This window comes from Mya arenaria, chromosome 5, assembly GCF_026914265.1.
Source record: "Mya arenaria isolate MELC-2E11 chromosome 5, ASM2691426v1".
Classification (NCBI taxonomy): domain Eukaryota; kingdom Metazoa; phylum Mollusca; class Bivalvia; order Myida; family Myidae; genus Mya; species Mya arenaria.
The window spans coordinates 17,160,868-17,185,802 of record NC_069126.1 but is presented as its reverse complement, the minus strand read 5'-3'; the positions used below and the strand labels follow the sequence as shown (position 1 = coordinate 17,185,802).

General features: G+C 31.5%; 1 protein-coding gene across 2 annotated transcripts; it reads right to left on the bottom strand.

The window, feature by feature from the left end:
• LOC128235195 (hemicentin-1-like) lies at positions 1-23,497 on the bottom strand. Of its 2 annotated transcripts, none has more exons than XM_052949950.1 (13): positions 23,407-23,497; positions 17,372-17,704; positions 11,797-12,135; positions 11,190-11,483; positions 10,795-11,094; positions 7,899-8,198; positions 6,681-6,965; positions 6,092-6,367; positions 5,508-5,822; positions 4,123-4,278; positions 3,047-3,092; positions 2,874-2,929; positions 1-1,870 (listed from the first exon to the last, which is right to left on the bottom strand). In XM_052949950.1, the coding sequence occupies exons 1-13, from the start codon at positions 23,462-23,464 to the stop codon at positions 1,764-1,766; spliced, it is 2,865 nt and encodes a 954-aa protein (XP_052805910.1). In that variant the 5' UTR covers positions 23,465-23,497; the 3' UTR covers positions 1-1,763. The 2 variants fall into 2 exon arrangements, with proteins under 2 accessions (XP_052805910.1, XP_052805911.1); XM_052949951.1 differs by lacking the exon at positions 23,407-23,497 and adding an exon at positions 23,079-23,163.
• Between the last annotated feature and the right edge of the window lie 1,438 nt (positions 23,498-24,935).

The window sequence follows — 24,935 nt, the reverse complement described above, 5'->3', positions numbered from 1 at the left end:
TTTACATTAATAGTATTTAAACAATCAATACCAAAAATCATGCTGTGTTTAAAAAGTGCTGAGTGCCATGCAATGATTAGTTAAATAATAAACTTTGTATTTAAAAAGAAAATGTCACGGAAACATGCAAATTATGTCGAAAACAAGAACAGCCCTGTTAATAAATTAATACCAACATTTTATACAAAGGATAACAATACTTTTAAAAAACAACAACAACAAATATCCTGGTTGTTTACTACTTAGACCGCACGCTTGATTCAGTTTACGGACCCACAAGACATTTCGAATGCGCGACGGGCACCGTGGTTAGCTGATACTGGTCGCTTTTCGGATAAAAGAGAAAGCGGCTAGCAGTCTATCAATAAAGAGCTTTGAACGGAAAATGTCGATGCGTACTTTTCCAATATGTTCATATTCTTATTGCATTTAATCTGACCGTATGCAAGAACATTCATGTAGTTAACCCGATTAACTTACTCGCTACGTACCCATTTCTTGTGCTTCATTAAAAGAACATACAATTAGCTTGTCTTGTTAGGAGAACTATTGTTATTGGATATTTTCATTGTAATCAGTTCTGGTACTACTTTGATTATTCAAATTCGCTAACGGCAATCCAATCAAAATCCAGCGTATGAATACATTACGTCAGTGAACCCCCAGATGCGGCTTGAAAATGCAGACATCGCGGTTACGGCTATGAACTAGGCCACAAGTGCCCTAGTCCAAAAATCGCAATATCATGAGAGAATGTCAAGAACGGCTACATGTTGTTTTGGCTGACCATAATGGTCGTCATTGTTTAAAATTGATATATCAGCTGTCTTAAAGTATTTACCAATTTACAAATTAACGTAATAAATGAAGGTCCTTTTTGTATGTCAGTCAAATCTTCTTGAAGTGTTTTATTGAATTGAATGTGCAAATTTGACTTGATTTTGATTTAACTACTGACCATCTAACTTCATTAGTAAAACTACATTATGATAAGTAAAGTTGATATATTTCCAGGTGTATCAGAAATATATGTGACCTGCTCGAAGGGCATTGAAGACCGCTTTATGCAAGGATAAAAAGTAACATTTCTGAGATGTCATTCAGTGATTAAATATGTTGAATATATATGTGATTTATAATATCATTATTTAATGTCATTTAACGTAAATTTGTACGAAATATGTCTTCATTAATACTCTGTGTTTCTAAGTTTTGATATTCATCAATCACAACTGTGTACAGTAAGAATGTAACAGACCTATTAACTAAAGAACACTTAAGCAGCAAGGTGTCTATTTTGTTTATCTAGAGCCGGTTACATATCCTTCTTCCAAATCGAATATTGTTTTCATTACAACTACATGTACAAACAAAGTTCTACGAAAGGATCTGTTCTTTGAAGATGAAGAATTTATTAAATAAAGTATGATAAAAATTATGTTTGAGTGGTTTAAACAGAATATAGAGTATAGAACGCAATTTGTAACATAACTTTGTGAGGTACCCTCTTTCATTAAGCCTTTTGTACAGTACATTGTAAATTTAAAATGATAAGTCAAAATATTTTAAAACATTAGGAGTATTATAGTAGGAAGTTTGACAGTCAGGTTTTGCTTTTAAATTAAGAATATCTCAGTTTTCAAATTTCGATAAATGTTTAAATTGCAAAATACATGCTAAAGATCAAACATTGTAACAAAGTCCATGTATACACGTCACAAAAGGAAATGGTATATATTTACAACACCTTCGAAACTTTAAGTTCATGTTAATGCATTGCTTTGTGTTGATGGCAATTTCAAATTTTCATATATAACGCTGTCCTTTAATGGTGTTTGCAACCTGCTTTCTGCAGTTCTTCTCTGAAAGTCTGAAACGAAACAAAACATGTCTTAATTTGAGATGGTGAGTCATTTGAGATTATTTGCGTTTGCAGTCGTCAGTTGTTTAGCGGAAGGCAGGTTCAGCAATATGACTTCATATTTGTTAACACGACAAAAGATAGATGAGATACCCAATAATCTCGAATAACTAGGACATAAATAACTTCACTACGGGGAAGTTAATGAGTTTACTGACGCCGCCTGGCAACACTGCGAGCCATTAACACGCAACATGTACAATAAATAACTAGCGTCGGTAAATATTGTATTTTAAATGCTTTTTATAATAATGTACTGAAAATAAATTAAGGACATGGAAAAAGAACCAAACTAAAAGGCTTAATTACTTGCTTAATTGCTTAATTGTTAAACTTTATCCGTCATACTATTGTTCAGACTTGATGTATTGAAATGATATACATATGTTTATCAATTGGGATTAAATATTTGCATGATCATATTTTTCTTGAATGTGTTACTTATCTATTTAATCAAAAGAAAAAGCGTATATGTATTTTATAAATTTGCATGAAAAATAACATCTCCATAAGTGGTCATCTTTACAAGGCGTATGTTCCAGACAGTCGTGAAATTACATTAAACTTAAGATAAGGAACCGTTAAGTAAAATTGAATGGAATAAAGGATTTTGTCTTAATAAAAAATTGATAAACGATGTCGGTCTTTATTTGTACAACTCGATTCCTACTTTATCATTTGAACACGATCGTTGCTGTAAGTTCAGTCAACAAATTTTGTTTTATATAAGAACACGTTTACGTTTTAATAATAATGTACAAAGAAGTCCGACAACCCCAAGTTCGGTTGATACAAATTTGATTTAAGTAAACTATACAATGCATGTTAAAGCATATTTATTCAGTTAAAGGTTGTGTCTCTTAAGATTGAGGTTCCAACCTCCTGAATCATTATGGCAAAACTCCTTACATGAAATTAACCATACCAATTAAAAAAATAAACTCATAAATACCAAGATGTTTGTATTCGCTAACTGTTCTTCTGTGAACCATTGAAATATCGACGTACCTAAAATAAACAACATATCGGTTACAATTTCGAGTTATAAATGTGTATAAAACTGTCTATAAAGACCATGGTAATACACTTTATGATATTTAGTAAGTTTAAAAGGTTTTAATTTACTGTGTATCATCTTTTGAAACACATTCTTCCCTCCGTCTGTCACATTCTGAAATGCAAAAATGACATCTGTAAGACAAAGTACAAAGTATGTTTTCCGTTTGAGATGTATTGGAATAAAGTATTTAAAATACTCTTATATGCCTTATAATATTTGGTTTGTTGTCACAGAGAAGGTACGTTAGCCAATGAATCCAGTTTTTATCGATACGATTATTAGATATTTTATTAGAAATATATTTTTATAGATATATTAGATATGGTGACAATGAACAAGAAGTATCAAAAACAAATGTAGCCGTCAATACGTGGATTTTTCTTGTCAGCATCTAGTGGCCAAGAATAAATTAAAAAAAAATCGTAGAAAGGTCGGTCATGAACGTAGACGGCAGAGAAAAGGGAGCTTAAATTTACATTATAAATGAATCGTAATAAACCCCATGAGCAATTGTGATCCAAGTAGAAAGAACTGAACACATGCGATATGCTTTATTTTTAACATATGTACCAATCGTTTGCATATCGATGTCACATGGTCAAGGATGATTATAACGTTATTCAAATTAGGAACAATCGAAAGGAGTCAATGGTTAGTGTCATGTCCTAAAATTTTAAGATGAACTCTTACTCCCAGATAAGACTTACCACAATTAATAATATTGTTTTAATATTCCAAAAAGGATGAATATATTTCGGAAACAATGGTTCTTATGAAGGATACCGAGTTCAAATTGAAAGAAATGAGCTCGAAACACGGTAATTCTACCTTGTGAGACTACATTAGACTACAGTAAATTTTTCAGCATTCACCAATCATTTAATATTTTTACGCTTTCTGCTATTAAATATACGGTTATAATATTGTTAGCAGTAAATAATACTTTCTATACATGCATTATTTAGTAAGAAGTTAAACGTTCATCAGTCAAAATTGATGTTTGTTATACATGTAAATGTATTGATTTTGAATAAGAGTGGCTGTTTAACGTAGATTTATAACTTTTAAGAAGACTTCCTGCTCATAAAAAACAGCAACCGTTTAAGACATATAAATGTCGTATGCCGTATGATATACTCACCTAAGCCACTTTGCCGTTTTCTATTAACACATTTAACAATTAAAACTGCTATTATCACCACGGAGCACACAGCGGCGACTATGCCTCCTATCACTGGTCCAGTTGCATTGTCAAAAATGGTCGAGGTTGATGTCCCACCGTCAGATCCAGCGCTATCTAGAAAACAGTTTGAAAGACCCATAAAACATTAGTCTAAACAAACAGCGTTTGCAAATATCATATTTCCGTGAACAATTAATATATATGCATATTTAAACTAAAGAATCCAATCGCATGCTACCTTAAATGCACGATTGAAACCGGAACATATTATAATATGTTGAAGTTGTGAGGGGGAAATGTTGTACCACGTAAGATTGACTATGTGTTGAGATAAGTGCTAAATATCTGTTAATAAAAAAAGAATCTGAAAATCTTGTAATTCTTATCTTGCATGTAGACATAGATATAATTGAGAAGTGTTATCGTTACATAGGATTTAACCATTCCCTCAAATATGAGGGGTTTTTTTGTTGCAATACGTGTTGCATGATGCTTGATATTGTAATCGGTGTGGTGCCAATGAATAGGGTGCGGTTCCAAGAAATGTCCTCGCAAGATTCAGCACTGGTTCTCCCATTCGATGCACCCGTTGTCATTAATGTGTTTTGTCATGGCGTATTTGAAGTGTATATATTATTTGGTATGATCTTATTATTTTATACTTCATTGGCTCCGAATAGGATTATATGATTATTTTTATGTAAAAATGTTCGGACAATAGTGGAGTTAAACGCTCTTAATCCGGTTTAAACGTTACCTGAATTATAAACTACTTCATTCATTGTCATTTTTCATTGCGTATTTAAAAGGTTTATACTAACTGGTATGCTATTTTTAATATATATTTTATTGGCTCCAAAAAGGAATATATGAATATCTTTATTAACAATATTACGGCAAGAGTTGTGTTCAACGCCAGTTACCACGACTAGTCCAGTAGCGAAAAAAAATCGTTTGAGCGTTTAACTTATATAGATATATACTGTGTTCCATCAGCATTTTGTTATCCTAGACTTTGCAGACCTTAAACAATAATGTTTTGGGTCCTTGTATCTGTATGTACAGACATGTAGGCTTATTAGCCACCCACAGTAATTTAAGTTGCTCATTGACTCAATGCATTCGTGCATTAAACGCAACACCGCACAGTATGGGTTTATAATAACTCTTTTCACTTAATGTTACTTAGAACGATTCGAGTCTCTAAAATTCTTTGAATTGATTTTAACATTAAAATGCTATTATATTTCAGAAGCAAACCGTAAGAAGTTGTGCAAAATGGAAATAACTTGCATGTTTTAATGTGTACCTTATAGTTATAATATCATTCAATCTAATCTTACCATTAAGTATTATTCGGAACGTTTCTTTTAAAATCCCGAAATCATTTTCCGCAGTTACTGAGTAATCACTCAAGTCCCACAATCCAACGTTGGTTATTGTGACTACAGATGTTGAGTTGTCTTCCGTTGTATTAATCGTGACTCTGTCCAATCCGTCATGATCAGTTGAGAGTACCATATGATATGTAAGATTTTTCCATATAATAGAGCTTGGGAAAGGGTTCGAAAATACTGAAAAGTATAAAACTGCCTTCCCCCCGGGAGTGGTAGACACGACTGTAGTTGGCCGTTCATTATGCTTATACATTGGTGCACCTGCATGTAAAATATATATTGAATGCATAATTGAACCTTCTGTTCATTAAGAAACTTATTTAAACACATAAGAAACATGTAAGCAGATTAAGTATATAATACTTCATGTATTATTTAGTGAACATTCAACATAATTAGACAATGAAATCATCAAATACGTGTCCATCGATTATTCCTGTTATAAAATCCTTACGAAATAATTGCTTAAACTTATCAATATGAGTTTATCGATGAATGCATATTTTTCATAATCGGTATCAAACACATACATCTGACATCAACTGTGACGTTTCTCCTGTCGGGTTGGTTACGATTGTGCTTGTTTTCAGACACACACGAAAACTGACCGATGTCTTCTAAGCACGAGCTGTTCTTGATATAGTGTAATTGATTATTTTCACAGGTATAGTTTAGGGTGGTTCCAACGGGTGATACAATGCTGATATCAGCAGGTGGATCACTATCCACTTCACAAGTAAGTATAAATTGATCCCCATGATACACAGTAGAATTCTGAACAGTAAACGTTGTAATCAAAGCCATATCTGAAATACAAGGTTGGAAAGTAAGCTAAGAGTAGCATACCACAGGTTAGTAATGACAACAAGTTATAATAATAATAAGCCATTCTTTCTTAATAAGTTAATACTCCAATAAAACTATTAAACAACTGAAACAAAATTGTAATTACAAATGGTACACAAATATGTAGTCTCTATACCAACTTTTGAAGAACATTTATATTTAATTTACATTTCTTGATATCATGCACCCTTGTAACACCCTTTCTGTAAGTTACAATAGTTTTCATTTTATCAGTAAAAATGCAATTTGATGGTACAAAACCAGCAAACATACACTGGACATCCACATATACGTGTTCCATATCGCTTCCTTTTACTTCTTGACATCCAGTTGGGTACATTTTATTTTTAGCCAAACATGTAAATACTCCTTCGTCCGTTCGAGAAATGTTATGAATTTTAAGGTTCTGATCAGATGTATTTCTTTCAGGTTGATGAGTGCTTGTCCAGGAATATGATGTAGCATTTGGCTTTCCCGGTTCCGTGTTACAAATTAAACTAAAGTTAACACCTTCAATGACCTCAACCATTGTGTTGAGGTTAGTTATTTTTGGTGGATCTAAAAGATAAAAGATAAAGCATATTTATTCAACGCAGTTGTAACACGATGCTTCTGGCATCAAATCATTTAGATACATTCGGTAAAAGAGATTAAAAGTGCAACAGTAAAAATGTCTGCTTCTTCTGGGTTATAAGTTATTGCATTTTCAGGAAACATCTTTGATGATCCCTAGGCAAGAACATATATTTCCTCCATCACGGACCTGGATATCTTGTTATTTGATTATAGAGAATAAACGTTTTTTTATCCACGGGTATGTTTTCCCGAATGGTCAAGCAGAGTGTCGTTTCACACTGGTAAAGATATAAGAAATTCATTGAGTAACAGGTCATATACTAGTAATTAATTATTTAAAAGGACAAAGAAATCTGAAAAATAGACTGAATTACAGCCGTGACAACTTTACAACAAATAACTAACATTCACTTTTTCAAATTTAATTGATGACTTGTTATAATTCAACTGATACAATTAAACACTGCGAATGTTTTTGACATGAACATTGTTTGTCTTAAAAGTGTGAGTGCGATTCGTACGAGGTATGGAGCTAGTGTCAGTAAACCTAAAATAAAAGGACGTTTAAATCAACTAGCTTCACCTCAATAGTTGAGCAAATGCACATCATATTGGCACATGTCTATACAAAAGGTCCTATTCTAGTATGAACACATTTTTTATGATAATGTTGTACTTACGTAAACAAATAACTGCAACCTTTAGTGTGCAAACAAAGTGCATGACGTAATAGTATACTTTCGGTGCTTTATAAGAATTAAGCAGTGATATAAATCGACTAACTGTAACCTGACAATGGGTTTTATATAAGTACAATACGTAGTTTGTCAATGGAAGGACGCAATTACCAAATTCTTAAGCAGAAGTGAATTATTTTGTCACTACTGTTTGGGCATTTTGCACGATGATACTTACACAATATATCAAGATAAAACGATGAATCATTTCGTCCAACCACTGTTATTCCGTATGATGTGTTCATTGTATTGGAAGCTTGACAAGCATAGGTTCCTATATCTGTTTTAGAGGCCTTCGGGAAATTGAGTGTACTCGATTGTGAATGATTGATCCATTGGCAAGTTGGGTCCGGATTTCCAGCCGCAAAGCACTCCACACTCACCCGATCCAGTTCTAATACTTGAAGGAAGTTGTGGTCTAACATAGAGTTTTTCATGCACGTTGAGTTGACTAAAATAACAGGAATATCTGGCGGATCTGAATTTAATAAAAACTGTGTTACAAACATAACTGGTTACAACCAACAACTTCAGTTACAGCGACTAGACCAGTAGCGAAAATAAAATCGTTTAAACGTTTAACTACGTTAGCCACACAGTGTTTCATCAGCATTAAGTTATCCTAAACTTTGCAAACCTTAAACAATGACATGCATACACAATACGGTTATTTGAAGACTGGCAGTAGCCTGAACAATTGATTTTTTAAATATTGGAATATTCTAATGAAACTTTTCAAACCTATTATTCAACTTAAGAGATGTTCGGAACAGTTAATATTTTTAAAATTGACCATGAATTTTTAATGATTTTTAAAAAACGTTACCAACACTCAAATAAAAAAATGTCTCATTGTTCAACCCGGAAACTGGTAAATTGACCTTAAACAGCTGTAGGATGTTGTTAACCAGCTTTAACCTGTTTTCTGTAACTCTTTTTGTCATCATGGTGGTATTAATTCTATTTAACCAACTTTGGAGAAAACAATTGGAAGATAATGTCTATGAAATGCCTTAAATGATACCTTTAAAATACAGAAAATGTTCCTATATCTTTAACAAGAGAGAAATTAACAAGAAATTGTTATTGGAATCACATAATGTTTGAATTTTCTGCTAATAGTATGAATATAAATTGGTATATTTCATTTTGAAATCTTAGCCACAATATTAGTATTACTTTACTAACAAAAAACTTCTTTTAAATACATGAAATCTAGAAACTAGAATGATGCAATGAATTACATTTTGTAAAAGTTAAAGCATTAATGTTTAAGTTTCATTAATTTAAAATACTACCATATTTAATTTTATTTAACTGAATTATAATACCGGTTCTTTAAAACAAATCATTATTCATAAACTAAAAACGTCATACATACTTATAGTTTTGATATAAAGCTTTTCATAATTTCACTTACAATTTATTACAAAAACTTGTTCAGTATCAAATTCAATAAAAAAAAGTAGATAAATTGAAACACACCCCTTAAAGCAGACTTTTAAATATTCGTCTGAAATTGTTGACGTCCGAAATATATGCACACTTGAATTTTCAGGTATTATTGATATTGAGCATTTTTGCAGTAAAGAAATCAAAAAAGTATTTTTCCCAAAAATATGCAAACTATAACACTTTGCATTTCTTGAAAGAATGGGTATGAAACTATACTTCTATTACATTTTTGCATTAATGCAGAATCTTTAACCCATTTTTAACAAAATATAAAATTCTAAAATCTTGCATATTATTATTTGAGAATAGCGTGTACCACAAGATCAAAGTATTAAACTAATGTTTTAACACCTTAAAATAGCCTAATTGGAAACCACTAAAATCCCTCAAGTATAAATGAATCTATGGTATAGCTTATGACACCTTACTTTAATGACTTATGATACCTTGCATTAATCAATCATGAAACCTTGTATGCATGTCTCATGATACCTTGCATGAATGACTCATGATATCTTACATTAATGACTTATAATACCTTGCATTAACGATTCGTTATATCTTGCATGCATGTAACATGATACCTTGCATAAATGACTCATGATATCTTGCATGAATGCCTCATGATACCTTGCATTAATGACTCATGATATCTTGCATGAATGTCTCATGATACCTTGCATGAATGTCTCATGATACCTTGCATTAATGTCTCATGATACCTTGCATGAATGACTCATGATACCTTGCATGAATGTCTCATGATATCTTGCATGAATGTCTCATGATATCTTGCATGAATGTCTTATGATACCTTACATGAATGTCTCATGATACCTTGCATGAATGTCTCATGATACCTTACATTAATGTCTCATGATACCTAGCATGAATGTCTCATGATATCTTGCATGAATGTCTCATGATACCTTACATGAATGACCCATGATACCTTGCATGAATGTCTCATGATACCTTGCATGAATGTCTCATGATACCTTGCATGAGTGTCTCATGATACCTTGCATGAATGCCTCATGATACCTTGCATTAATGTCTCATGATACCTGGCATGAATGTCTCATGATAACTTGCATGAATGACTTATGTTACATATAATCAAAGACTTATGATCCATAGACTGAATGACACTCTTTGTATGAATAATGCATTGTGCTTAGCAGAAATGTCGCATAATACTGAATGATACATGCTATCCAGCATACATTACACATGATGTCTAGAATGATAAAATATAATATCTAAATCAATGATAAATGGTATTTAGCATAAATGACTCACAATAACTAGCATAAATGATTCATGGTACATAGCATAATTGACTCATGATTTATAGCATGAATGATATATGATACCTAGCACAGATGCTAGAAAAGCACGGCGAAAGACTATTCATTTAATGAATTATTGCATTCAAGTGTATGGAAATGAATATTAAAGTAGTCTAAAGATCGTTTGTAAAGATATTACAACAATCGCACACTGTTTTTCTTGCGATTTAAATTATATTCAAAATGTTATTAGTTCATACATTAATATAAACACAACGTACTCAACACAGTATAAACAGTTTGCATAGTTTGTCTTTAATAACTTACATTGAACATTGATATCTAAAGTTGCATTAGAATTTCCCCTGATTTGCGGTCCTATGCTCGGAGTCATGACATTTTCAACCATCAATGTATAGCTTCCGTGATTCCCACGGTGAATATTTACAAAGGATATATCTTTTCCCGTGGATGTATTTCCTGTTGGCCATATCCAGGTGAAATTGGTTGGTTTAGGGTTTCCGTCGCTTGAGCATTGAATTGTAATGTTTGAGTATAATGTAACGTTCAAAATACCTCGGATTAATTCTGCATTGCCGACCTCACACTCTATACGCTCTGGTTTAACTGTAACAGAAATTTGACTACAATATTCGCAATAATGTAGAACAAATTTTTTCAATTACATCAAAACCATGTATTCAATCTATCAGATTACTTACATAGGACGTGAACGGACACTGTTTGCGACTGATTCCATCCAAGGGCGTGAGAGGCGTTGCAGGTACACGTCGATTCATTCCATTCACCAGCAAACCAAGACACATTGCTGATTGCACTGGATGGAGTATTCATGTAAGTCTGGGTGCCATTGTAACAGGACCACGACAGGTTTGCGAGGGGATTGCCTCCATGAACTTCGCATTGTAGCGTTTGTTTTGTGCCAGAATTCCGAATCATGTAGAAAGTGTCATAACTTTTGTTTCCATTTATATAGACCTGTTTTTCGGCTAAGTCTAAATGTTAAACGTAGGGCTAAGATTTTGGTAAAGCAAACACGCTCAAAAATACCCTTGTATGCACCAGACAATTTAAACAATAATAGTGTACAACTATAAAATACATCACACACGATCCTGTTAAAGGCTCAGAAATCAAGGACAAACAAGACGCAAACAAGAGACAAAGAGTTTAAACAAAAATGATTAAAATAGCTCTTTTTACGATATAAAAGCAAACTTCTATAACTTTTAAAAATCTTGACGTAGGAAACTAAAGTCCCAACGCAGCAATATTATATAAGCTGTTGCAGTATATTAATAAACTTACAATTGACATTTAAACGAATCGTTTTGCTGGATATTACGCGGTCATCTTCATTACTTGCATTGCAATACACCTCCATGCCGTGATCTTTTCTCCCAACACTGTATGTCAGAGTACTTTGTGTGTTTTTTGTTCCATCCTCATTTTCCGTAACGTTTATTATTGACAAATTTGAAATATTGAAACTTCCGTTGAAATCCGTTGTTTTATTATTCATGAACCACGTTATGTTTGCAGCAGGCATTCCATAAGATGCCTCACACGTGAGCAACAGTTCGTCCTCTTCGTTTAATGTCATGTACTTGTCCGAGTCTGGACTGATGATTACCGATACGATTGGAACTGTGAAACAAATAATGCAAGAACTTGTGATATCTTGACTAAGAAAGTATATATGAAACAAGCAAAAACAGATACTATTGCATACAATGTGTGTGTTTTGGTCCGATATCCTAGGACGTTGTCGGTAGAAAGCGTGCATTATTCAGTAAATTCACGTTCCTTTAATGACGATTTCTTTGTTTAACATAAGATGGCATAAGGGCCCGCATCATAACAATGGACGCTGAGCGACCTGGTCTCTAACCGAAAGTGGGTCAACGATGCAAACTTTTGCACAAAAACATGTTTACTAGATAGTACTTACATCAGTTGTTTTAATTATTTGTTTGCTTTAAAAACACCAAATTAAGTCTAAGACGTTTAATTCTTTCCTGCTTGAGTTATATCTTTCTCTTTAATTCAGAACAAACGACTTTTATGGACATGATTCCGTATGCAATGAAACAGTAGTTTTCAAATAGTGCTTTTCCGATGCTGGAGATACTGTACATTTTATCCAGAACATTTTAACATTTTTCGTTTTAAATTAGTTACCAAAACAAATAAATTTTTAAGTAGGAATATATCGGTAAATACTCGTTAACCCGATAGGTATTGTGTGTAAACAATCCAAGTAATCCAGTAAAAACACTTTCCAATCGACTGAACACTAAAAAATGGCGTCAAAACAAAAATGCGACTGTCGAGTTCTGTTGCGGCCCTTATCGAGCTGAATGTAAAACTTTATCAATGACATCGCTCATGACGTAACACAAGTACCTGTTTTGGAGGTTATTTTGAACTAAAAGTTTTGCATTTTCTTCACGTTAAACAGCATTTTATTTTATTTAAACCACAAAAGTTACTCATGGTGTGTATTTCATGTTTGCTTTGAAATAAAGATATTTAACAGAAAGTTGCATTTAACATTTTGTATAATTCTATAAGGAATGCCAATGTATTGCTTCTGTTACTGATACTCTCAAATGACATGGACAATAAGATGTTAAAAATAATGTGTTTCATGTTCGACATTATAGGTTGGCTATTTCACTTTTTTAATAATATAAGTTTTGTGTATGTTGTGCAAAGGGTATTGTATCTACAACAATCTGCTTGCACGGCATTCAGTGTGTGTATACCACGTGATAAATTACGTTATTTATGCTACGTCGGATAGCAATATTTTGCTTAAAATGAAGACCTAAATCATAGATAATTTTTCTTTTACAACTCCATTTTAAACTAAACAACAGGCAGTCTATGCCGCTTAAAGAGCCCCGCATTTGTTTTATTATGGAAATTTAATTAACTCATCAGTTTCATCAAACACTTCGACAAACCTGTTTCCAAAATAATGTTTTGACAGTCAGACGGCCGTATTCGAAAAAGGTTTGTCGAAGCGTTTAGAGAAACTAAACTCTCAATCGAACTCCGGTAAAGACCGAAGGTAGGGCTCAGTTAGCGGCGTAGACTGTGCTATCTTTAATTTAAAATGGTAAAGAAATAGCTAAGTTATCTTTATTTTAAGTCTTTTTTCAAATCAAAATATTGACTTTCGACGTAGCATTTATGACGCAATTTATCACGTGGTATACACTCACTGACATTTGACATTGAACATTCAAAAACGAATATCGTGCTATTACGACAATGGACATTCAAACACGCCTGTCGTGCTGGCACAACATTTGACACTGGAAATTAAGTCCGGTGTATCATATTGTTCTTCGATTGCTTATTGAGCTAGCATGCGTAAAGAGTCAGATAAATAGGAGGATGTTAGTTTAAAATAAAGATATTTATGAAGTACGAGATGTACAAATAGACAAAATCCGTTAAAAAGTTATTTGTGTTGATTCTTACAGTATGATTTATAATAAGATTTTGATTGCCTGCTGTTAAACCGTAGTAAGTACGTTTTTATAATAAACTTTTACACACTTTTACGCATTTGATGCGATACGGGGAAAATCATAGTACTACTACTAGATAATTGACGACAACATATGCCAAAACTCGCTATACGATTTGAGAAATGGACTATTTTCATTGGCTGTCAAAAAACACCCTAATATGAGTAATATGCTTGAAATTATCTAAAGGCATCCATTTTGTTCTCGGTTTTTCCGACAGTTTTGAAAAGTTTGTGCCTCGTTTAAACATTTTTGGAATTACTAGCCTATTAAATACTTTTACCACTTTGTCCGGTTTGATGTAACAGTGTAATGTATATATCCTATTCCTCGATTTTATGAACAAAATGGACGACGAAAGTGAAAATGTTTATCTTTTGGCAAACGATTTACGAAATTTTCACGAAAACATATGCTTTCCTAGACTGTCCGGTGCTTTATTCATAAGTCTGTGCAATGTCACTATAAATGATGCATGTCAAAATCAGAAAATGTCCAGTCTAGAAAAGCAGAAACCATAAATGAAACAGGAATAAATAAGCTTCAATATCAATTTCAGTTAAGTTATAAGAACGTTTTTTACCAAAATGACGCACCATACGTAATAGTTAATTTATAAATTACTTATTCATTAGTTGATTTCATATTGGCAAAGTTATTTGTCCTCGGTCACCAATATTGGCGTTCGGCCTTCAGGCTCAGGCCAGTACAGTTAGCATCGGACAAATAACATGGCTAATATGATATCACCTAATTAACAACAGTATAATTTTAGCCAGCGCGAAGCATTTTACAATCATTTACATTAAGTTATTGGAATGTTTTAACCAAATTGTCTCACCATATGTAATAGTAAATAAATAAAATACTTTTCAATAAATTAACTCTTACGTATTGTACGACATTTTAGGCTTCGGGCTCAGGCCTATACAGCTTACCTGGGACAAATAACTAGGCCAATATGAACTCACCTAATTAATAGCATTATTAAACTAGCCTGAGAGCGAAACAATTTATACATTTATAATCATTTATTTTCTATGGTTGAATCGTGTTTAACATCCATGTCTTTATGAACTCTGGAAAATGTTAGCATTAGGGTAAGGAATGACGTTAGAAATGCTGTTGCGAAATTTGTGTCAGAGTTTATTGTTTGAAGCTTAAATGTTACTTAAAGGAAAAACTTACCATTAAAGGATTGCAATGAATTTTATGGTATGTAATGGCGCAGTACAAAATGGAGTACATTTTGAACAGCCCCATTGCATACCATTCCCCAATAAAATGCAACATGTCGAATTTTAATACTTATATTTACATTTATTTAAATCTACATTTCTGCTTAAATAAATTAATTATTCAAGAGCATTTTTTTTCTTTTTTCTTTCTTTGTTCTCAATGGTGGGTAAATTAGAACAGCTATCGTAACCTAATTTTATACGACAATGAGTGCACAGATAAAATTGTTACTTATTTATATGTTTATTTTCTATATTTTCAAGGTCAAGTTTATTATAAATACGTATTATAACTGTATTACAACTAGGAAAATACAACTTGTGTTATGAAAAATTAACAATAACAAGAAAACAACAAAAATATCGCCACCTACAAAATTCTCATTATATCTCGCGATAATACCCAATACTAGCGTTTGTTAAGTCACGAGTTTTAAAATTGGAGAGAAATTCCATTCATTTAACTTGTTAAGCGTTATTTCGAAGAATCAGTTTGTATATGAATCATGTTGGAATACGGTGTTGGACAAATCAGCAATTGCATTGTCATTTCTTTGGAAAAAAACATTCAATGAGGATGAAACGTCTCTGTGGAAACGACAGTGGCGGTTGGTGGGGTAACGTGAACTTTCGTGGAAGGAGAGCCAGAGGACGCGAACAGACTTAGTGTTGAACTAAGCTCTATCTTCTGGACGTTGCTGGGTGCACTACAATATGCTATTGTTTCATTTCCTTTTACGTTGATCAATTCTGACGAATGCACTAGTTTCATAGAGTATAATTAATTCAGTCAGTCTTTTTTTTACACCAATGCCTACTTGTTTAACTAGTGTCAGCAGTAAAAGGTAGCATAAACGCCTGCTCTATTTTCTGTAGATCAAAATTGAAAATATACGAAGAAGGTAAAGATTATACATTGTATCGGCAGCCATGTTCGTAATTATTTTGTTTGCTGCTGACGTCACAGAATCAGTCACGATCATAAATGGTTCGTTTACATCTGCAGTGGGGCCGAAGCGCAGTGATTTTGAAATAGAGAGATACTATGACTGTTATGATGATATATGTTAAGTAGAGAAAAACAGGTAGATTCGGCAGACCTGATAAGCGCTGCAGTTAAGCCACATAGCCGTTCGAAATATACGGCACTTATCTATACGGAGATACTTTAAAAACACAGCGCATATACATGAAAAACCCCATGTCCAACTCTATTAATTCCACGCGACTTAAGTTCCATGGATCGATTTGAAACCTACAACTAGGTCATTTTTAATGTTTAAACGTAACCCAGTGTCAAAGTCAAGCATCAACCAACTGACACTTCTAAACAGGATTGAAATAAAACGGCAATTGTAGAATTTAGAAGATTTACTTTTACTCGACTTAACTTAAATGCTCGCTAAATAACACGTGTTATGTCTAGGATTCGAAGAAAACGAAAATTGGCTAATAATTACACAACAATCTACGTGAGTAGACATGGTGTTAATCACTATGCCATCTTATTTACGCCACAATCTACGTAGGTATACATGGTGTTAATCACTATGCCATCTTATTTACGCCACAATCTACGTAGGTATACATGGTGTTAATCACTATGCTATCTTATTTACGCCACACTCTACGTAGGTATACATGGTGTTAATCACTATGCCATCTTATTTACGCCACAATCTACGTAGGTAGACATGGTATTAATCACTATGCCATCTTATTTACGCCACAATCTACGTAGGTAGACATGGTGTTAATCACTATGCCATCTTATTTACGCCACAATCTACGTAGGTAGCCATGGTGCTTATCAATATGCCGTCTAATTTAGGCCGCTAGCCTCAACTCAATATAAATAGAAGAAGAAAAAGCAACACAAGTTACACAGCACCCTCTGGTCAATATTTAGGTCAGAATAACTATAAAGAATAAATTTATACTACCAATATCGAAAATTATTTCGAAATGAAGTCCACAAAATTGGTCACGTGACCAATTGATCTGACAAACATTATTAATAACGCACCTAGATCTTAGTTCGATTTCAATGCAGGTAACATGAATTAAATGTATTTCTTTTAATTTAAGAACTAAAATGTTCACCTCTAACATCGATAGATACGACATTGCTTTGGAACACCAAACCTTCCACAGTAGCATTGCATGTCCACAAATCAGTGTTGTTTAACCTTGTCATAGGGTCTGTGGTGCACGTGTACGTGTTGAGGTTCACACAGGAGCAGTTGGTCATGGTATTGCTAAAAACTATGATCTTGCATGCACTGTCTTGGTAGCCCATCTTCGAAATGATTGCCTCGTTTTGAATTAAATCGATGTTTATAACACTGTCATTATTCATTGTCGAACATGTGAATGTTATCGTGTAATTTTCCGTCACAAAGGTACGGTCAGTTGATAAGACTACATCGGTGCTTTCTGAAATTTTCAAACCAATAAACATTAGATGTAAACGTCAACTTCCAATCATAACACGGGATATAAAATCAATTTGAGTTGATGCAATATACGGACATGTCCTATGAGAGTAAAATTCTTGGTTTAAATGTTAAAGAAAAAAAAACGTTTTGTATATAATTTTGTTTGTTTGGATGTCTTTCCGATATTAAACGTCAAGGTTACCGCAGATAAATGATAAATATATGTTGGTCGCAATATTGGGTGAAAACCCGCGTCATACACTTTCCGTATTTCAGAAACTTCAATTCAAAATACATACTTAACTTTTCAGGTTGTAACTAGTAAAAGACCAATGGTGATACAGGTTTGTTTTAAATATAAGTCGATTTATATCCAGAATTGTCAAAGTAATATTGTTTATGCTTAGTATAAACCAAAAACGAGATCTGAATGGTCAAAGAATTGCTTTTAATCGAGAAAAACATCAAAGTATGGACTAGAAAACAAATTAATAGTCTTCATAAGTATTTATTTATCTCATGAGTAATATAATGGTATGGTGAGTGGTATTTTACAAGGTGTGAGTTCGAGCCCAAAAACCGCCGGAATTAACCATATTTGTGTTAATACGTGAACTGTGTTAATATGTTTACTGTGTTTATATATGTGTTTGTATTGTGTTTATATGTTTACTGTGTTTATATTTGTATGTGTATTGTGTTTATATGTTTATTGTGTTTATATATGTATGTGTACTGTGTTTATATGTTTACTGTGTTTATATGTTTACTGTGTTTATATTTGTATGTGTATTGCGTTTATATGTTTTCTGTAATTAAATATGTGTTTGTATTGTGTTAATATGTTTATTGTGTTTATATTTGTATATGTATTGTGTTTATATGTTTACTGTGTTTATATTTGTATTTGTACTGTGTTTATATGTTTACTGTGTTTATATTTGTATGTGTATTGTGTTTATATGTTTACTGCGTTAATATGTGTACTGTGTTCATATGTTTCCTGTGTTTATATTTGTGTTTGTATTGTGTTTATATGTTTACTGTGTTTATATTTGTATGTGTATTGTGTTTATATGTTTACTGTGTTTATATCTGTATGTGTATTGTGTTTATATGTTTACTGTGTTTATATTTGTATGTGTACTGTGTTTATATGTTTATTGTGTTTATATTTGTATGTGTACTGTGTTTATATGTTTACTGTGTTCATATTTGTATGTGTATTGTGTTTATATGTTTACTGTGTTTATATTTGTACGTGTATTGTGTTTACATGTTTACTGTGTTAATATGTGTACTGTGTTCATATGTTTCCTGTGTTTATATTTGTGTTTGTATTGTGTTTACTGTGTTTATATTTGTATGTGTATTGTGTTTATATGTTTACTGTGTTTATATTTGTATGTGTATTGTGTTTATATGTTTACTGTGTTTATATTTGTATGTGTACTGTGTTTATATGTTTATTGTGTTTATATGTTTACTGTGTTTATATTTGTATGTGTATTGTGTTTATATGATTACTGTGTTTATATTTGTATGTGTATTGTGATTATATGTTTACTGTGTTAATGTGTGCACTGTGTTTATATTTGTATGTGTATTGTGTTTATATGTTTACTGTGTTTATATTTGTATGTGTAATGTGTTCATATGTTTACCGTGTTAATATGTGTACTGTGTTTATATTTGTATGTGTACTGTGTTTATATGTTTACTGTGTTTATATGTTTACTGTGTTTATATTTGTATGTGTATTGTGTTTATATGTTTACTGTGTTTATATTTGTATGTGTATTGTGTTTATATGTTTACTGTGTTTATATGTTTACTGTGTTTATATTTGTATGTGTATTGTGTTTATATGTTTACTGTGTTAATATGTGTACTGTGTTTATATTAATATGTTTACTGTGTTAATTTGTGTACTTTGTTTATATTTGTATGTGTATTGTGTTTATATGTTTACTGTGTTTATATTTGTATGTGTATTGTGTTTACATGTTTACTGTGTTTATATGTTTACTGTGTTTAAATTTGTATGTGTCCTGTGTTTATATGTTTACTGTGTTAATATGTGAACTGTGTTTATATTAATATGTTTACTGTGTTAATTTGTGTACTTTGTTTATATTTGTATGTGTATTGTGTTTATATGTTTACTGTGTTTATATTTGTATGTGTATTGTGTTTACATGTTTACTGTGTTTATATGTTTACTGTGTTTATATTTGTATGTGTTCTGTGTTTATATGTTTACTGTGTTAATATGTGTACTGTGTTCATATGTTTCCTGTGTTTATATTTGTGTTTGTATTGTGTTTATATGCTTACTGTGTTAATATTTGTATGTGTATTGTGTTTATATGTTTATTGTGTTTATATGTTTAATGTCTTTATATCTGTATGTGTATTGTGTTTATATGTTTACTGTGTTTATATTTGTATGTGTATTGTGTTTATATGTTTACTTTGTTTATATTTGTATGTGTATTGTGTTTAAATGTTTCCTGTGTTTATTTTTGTGTTTGTATTGTGTTTATATATTTCCTGTGTTTATATTTATATGTGTACAGTGTTCATATGTTTCCTGTGTTTATATTTGTATGTGTATTGTGTTTATATGTTAACTGTGTTTATATGTTTACTGTGTTTACATGTTTATTGTGTTTATATGTTTATTGTGTTTATATATTTCCTGTGTTTATATTTGTATGTGTACAGTGTTCATATGTTTCCTGTGTTTATATTTGTATGTGTATTGTGTTTATATGTTTATCTGTTTATATGTTTATTGTGTTTATATGTTTACTGTGTTTATATTTGTATGTGTACTGTGTTTATATGTTTATTGTGTTTATATGTTTACTGTGTTTATATTTGTATGTGTATTGTGTTTATATGTTTACTGTGTTTATATTTGTATGTGTATTGTGTTCATATGTTTACTGTGTTAATATGTGTACTGTGTTTATATTTATATGTTTACTGTTTTAATATGTGTACTGTGTTTATATTTGTATGTGTATTGTGTTTACATGTTTACTGCGTTTATATGTTTACTGTGTTTATATTTGTATGTGTATTGTGTTCATATGTTTACTGTGTTAATATGTGTACTGTGATTATATTTATATGTTTACTGTGTTAATATGTTTACTGTGTTAATATGTTTACTGTGTTTATATTTGTATGTGTATTGTGTTTATATGTTTACTGTGTTAATATGTGTACTGTGTTCATATGTTTCCTGTGTTTATATTTGTATGTGTACAGTGTTCATATGTTTCCTGTGTTTATATTTGTATGTGTATTGTGTTTATATGTTTATCTGTTTATATGTTTACTGTGTTTACATGTTTATTGTGTTTATATGTTTACTGAGTTAATATGTTTACTGTGTTTATATTTGTATGTGTATTGTGTTTATATGTTTATTGTGTTAATATGTGTACTGTGTTCATATGTTTCCTGTGTTTATATTTGTGTTTGTATTGTGTGTATATGTTTATTGTGTTTATATTTGTATGTGCATTGTGTTTATATGTTTATTGTGTTTATATTTGTATGTGTATTGTGTTTATATTTTTACTGTGTTTATATTTGTATGTGTATTGTTTTTATATGTTTACTGCGTTAATATGTGTACTGTGTTTATATTTGTATGTGTACTGTGTTTATATGTTTACTGTGTTTATATTTGTATGTGTATTGTGTTAATATGTTTGTATTGTGTTTATATGTTTACTGTGTTTACATTTGTATGTGTATTGTGTTTATATGTTTACTGTGTTAATATGTTTACTGTGTTTATATTAATATGTTTACTGTGTTAATATGTGTACTTTGTTTATATTTGTATGTGTATTGTGTTTATATGTTTACTGTGTTTATATTTGTATGTGAATTGTGTTAACATGTTTACTGTGTTTATATGTTTACTGTGTTTATATTTGTATGTGTTCTGTGTTTATATGTTTACTGTGTTAATATGTGTACTGTGTTCATATGTTTCCTGTGTTTATATTTGTGTTTGTATTGTGTTTATATGCTTACTATGTTTATATTTGTATGTGTATTGTGTTTATATGTTTATTGTGTTTATATGTTTACTGTGTTTATATCTGTATGTGTATTGTGTTCATATGTTTACTGTTTTAATATGTGTACTTTGTTTATATTTATATGTTTACTGTGTTAATATGTGTACTGTTTTTATATGTTTACTGTGTTTATATTTGTATGTGTATTCTGTTTATATGTTTTATTGTGTTTATATGTTTACTGTGTTTATATTTGTATGTGTATTGTGTTTATATGTTTACTGTTTTATTTTTGTATGTGTATTGTGTTTATATGTTTGCTGTTTTTAAACCTTAACTGTGTGTATATGTGCAATGTGTGCATATCTGTACTGTGTTTATATGTGAAATGTGTTCATATGAGTACTGTTTTGGCATGTGTGTTGTGTTTATGTGTGTGCTGTTTATATAAGTTTACTGTGTTTATAAGTGTTCTGTATTTGTATGTTTTCTGTGTTTATATGTGTGCTGTTTATATTAATTTACTGTGTTTATATGTGTTCTGTGTTCGTATGTATACTGCGTTTATATGTGCTCTAAGTTTGTTTGTGTTCTGTGTTTATATTTGCATTTTTGATTGTTTAAGTTAAACAAAACACTCCTTGGAGGTTTGAAGCCACACGATTCGTCTCCATTGACTGAATTACAAGTGCGCGAGCTATACGCTTAGTCGTTTAAAAAAATACTAAGCAGGTTTAACGCGAAATTTAGTCGTTTCAATGATATAAGGAAGTCGTTTGGAGTTACTTAATTGTTTTAAATTATTACTTAGACGTTTAAACGAGATACGTTAGTCGTTTTCACGAGTTTAAAGAATAACATGTTTGTCACCTCTATGTCACCGTACTTTATCCTAAAATGAAACGGAAGTTTATTTTATTTTGTTCAAATATTTAGCTTTTTAGACATTACGTTGCATTTGTTAGATATCATTCATTCATCTCCATTGAATACAGTTTTGTGACATAATCAACCATAATTATTGTAACAATACGACTACGTGTCAATCATAATTAACAACAGGAAACTATTTGACAAAACCTTAGAAAGCTTCGCCGGGTTTAACGTTTAGTATTAATACATATTGGGAAAAATATCATTCATTTAAGGTTAATTACATGATACATTCAAGAACACTTTCAGCGTTTTTTCATGATTTTTTTACAATATATAAACAACAATGAAATGCAGTGACGTTCTTCGTATTAAAGATTTTTTGTTTCTATATTTCAAGTGCATTTTGTACGTAACTTTAAGAAAAAAAAGTACAATATGATATATATTTACGTTTTGAGAACAATTTTTTATAAGATGATATGCAAGGCTATTGTATATAATAATTAATCATCAAGCAATGGACGTCACATAATAACGCATGACCCGTGAACGATTTCCCCTTCGATCTGAAAAAAAATATATTCCAAACGATTTGTTAAAACTTACTGACATCTGTGGCAGTAAAATACATGCATGATTGTAAGCCTTTGAACATTCGGTGAAATGGATTTTTTTCTGCAGGAGTATCATTTCGGAATTTCAAAAACAAACATTAAAATCGATGTTGTGTACACAATATACGTCTTTAATTATTCATTAAGTAAATGAGTTTTCCTACCACAGTATAGAATAAGTTGTAGAAAGCTTATAAACATAAATCCAGCTTTTTCGCCCATTTTTCTGTTTTCCAGTAGTATACAAACCGGCAGTAAAAGGCTTCCTGTTTCTATTTAGACTTACGAAACAATGAGTAACATAAGATAAGGTAGCACGTGCCTTTAAAGTAGTAAGCAAATTATTGTAATTGAAAGAAGGAGCATTGCTATCAAGCGTTTGTTACATTTTCAGAAATACCAATCAATGTCTGAATTGATATGAAACTTACATGATAACACTTGATTTCTTAACATGCCAGGGATGATGTCATTTTTACATGATGATATAGATAAATTAATGAGCTGTAGTTACTTACATTAATTGAAATGATCCAACTATCGCCTGGGAATTATGGGTCGTTGAACGAAATCAGTTACATGGAAGAAACAAAATAAAACGATTTTATTTACCAAATTTTAACGAATTCACATTTTAAACAAGACAATATATTTGAATTTAAATCATAAACTCTAAATAATGTTATTCGTGAATAGTTCACCTAAGATAATAATTCAAAACGTGAAATTAAACATAAAATTAAAACCTGCGTACATGCAATTGATTGTTAAGCTATCAGTAGCTATTCATCATGTAAACAGTCACTTTTTCGTCAGGGTTTTGTTTGAAGTGAATTTATCTGGGTAGAATACACCCATTGTGCAATGGGCTATTTATTTTAAGTTTATTACGTAACCATTGTACATTGCAATGTGTTAAATATCACGTTTTACTGATTGTTTCTTAAACGTGACTTTTCTTACTATTTTCGTGATGTGAATGCCGCAAATGTTTACTTATCTATTTTAATATTGCCTGTGTCATGTATGAAATTATCAGACGGTGTAATCGAGATTGCACGAACAGGTGGTAGAGTGCCACCTTAAAGTCGTGTGTTTTATTAATATAATTAATCATTGGCAGCTTTTACTTCCGTGTTTAAACAGTTTACTGCCGAAACGAACCAGGATACCCTGGAAAGTATATATAGTTACAGGTGAGTAAAGATAATAAATCGGCAAAATATCACACGGATTTCAATAATTATACAACTACAACTACACATAATGTATAACCCCAGCAGAGCAACATGTATTGGAAATGTCTTCTTACAATTGTTGGCGGACAGTGCATGATAATTTCGAGTAATCCCACTAGCCGATACACTGTATTTAGAAAGGCCAAGATAATAATCTAATGTTTATCCTTCGGAAAATATTTCTATTTATCCATTTATAAATCGTTATTTATTAAATTATGCATTTATTTGATCACTAATATATGCAATACACGTTCGTCGTATTTATGTCAGATACAGGTACTCGTTTGTTCTTCAAAAATGTCCGCTTACAGACAGACGTAAGACACCGTTTCGCTAGGACGAACACTAATTCTATCATCGGCTTCGCCCAATAAACGTCCCTTTATTCTACCGCGGGTGTTCTCAAATTTTATTCAAAACAAATATGTTTTACGCGGCAGGGGACGTGATTA

Bases quoted from the DNA above. Each gene is read 5' to 3' on its own strand.
- LOC128235195 (XM_052949950.1), bottom strand. From the start codon at position 23,464: ATGGGCGAAAAAGCTGGATTTATGTTTATAAGCTTTCTACAACTTATT. The intron at 17,705-23,406 runs GTAGGAAAACTC...TGAAAATTTCAG, and splicing joins ACAACTTATTCTATACTGTG to AAAGCACCGATGTAGTCTTA. The intron at 8,199-10,794 runs GTAAGTTATTAA...TATTAAATTCAG, and splicing joins TTTAGATATCAATGTTCAAT to ATCCGCCAGATATTCCTGTT.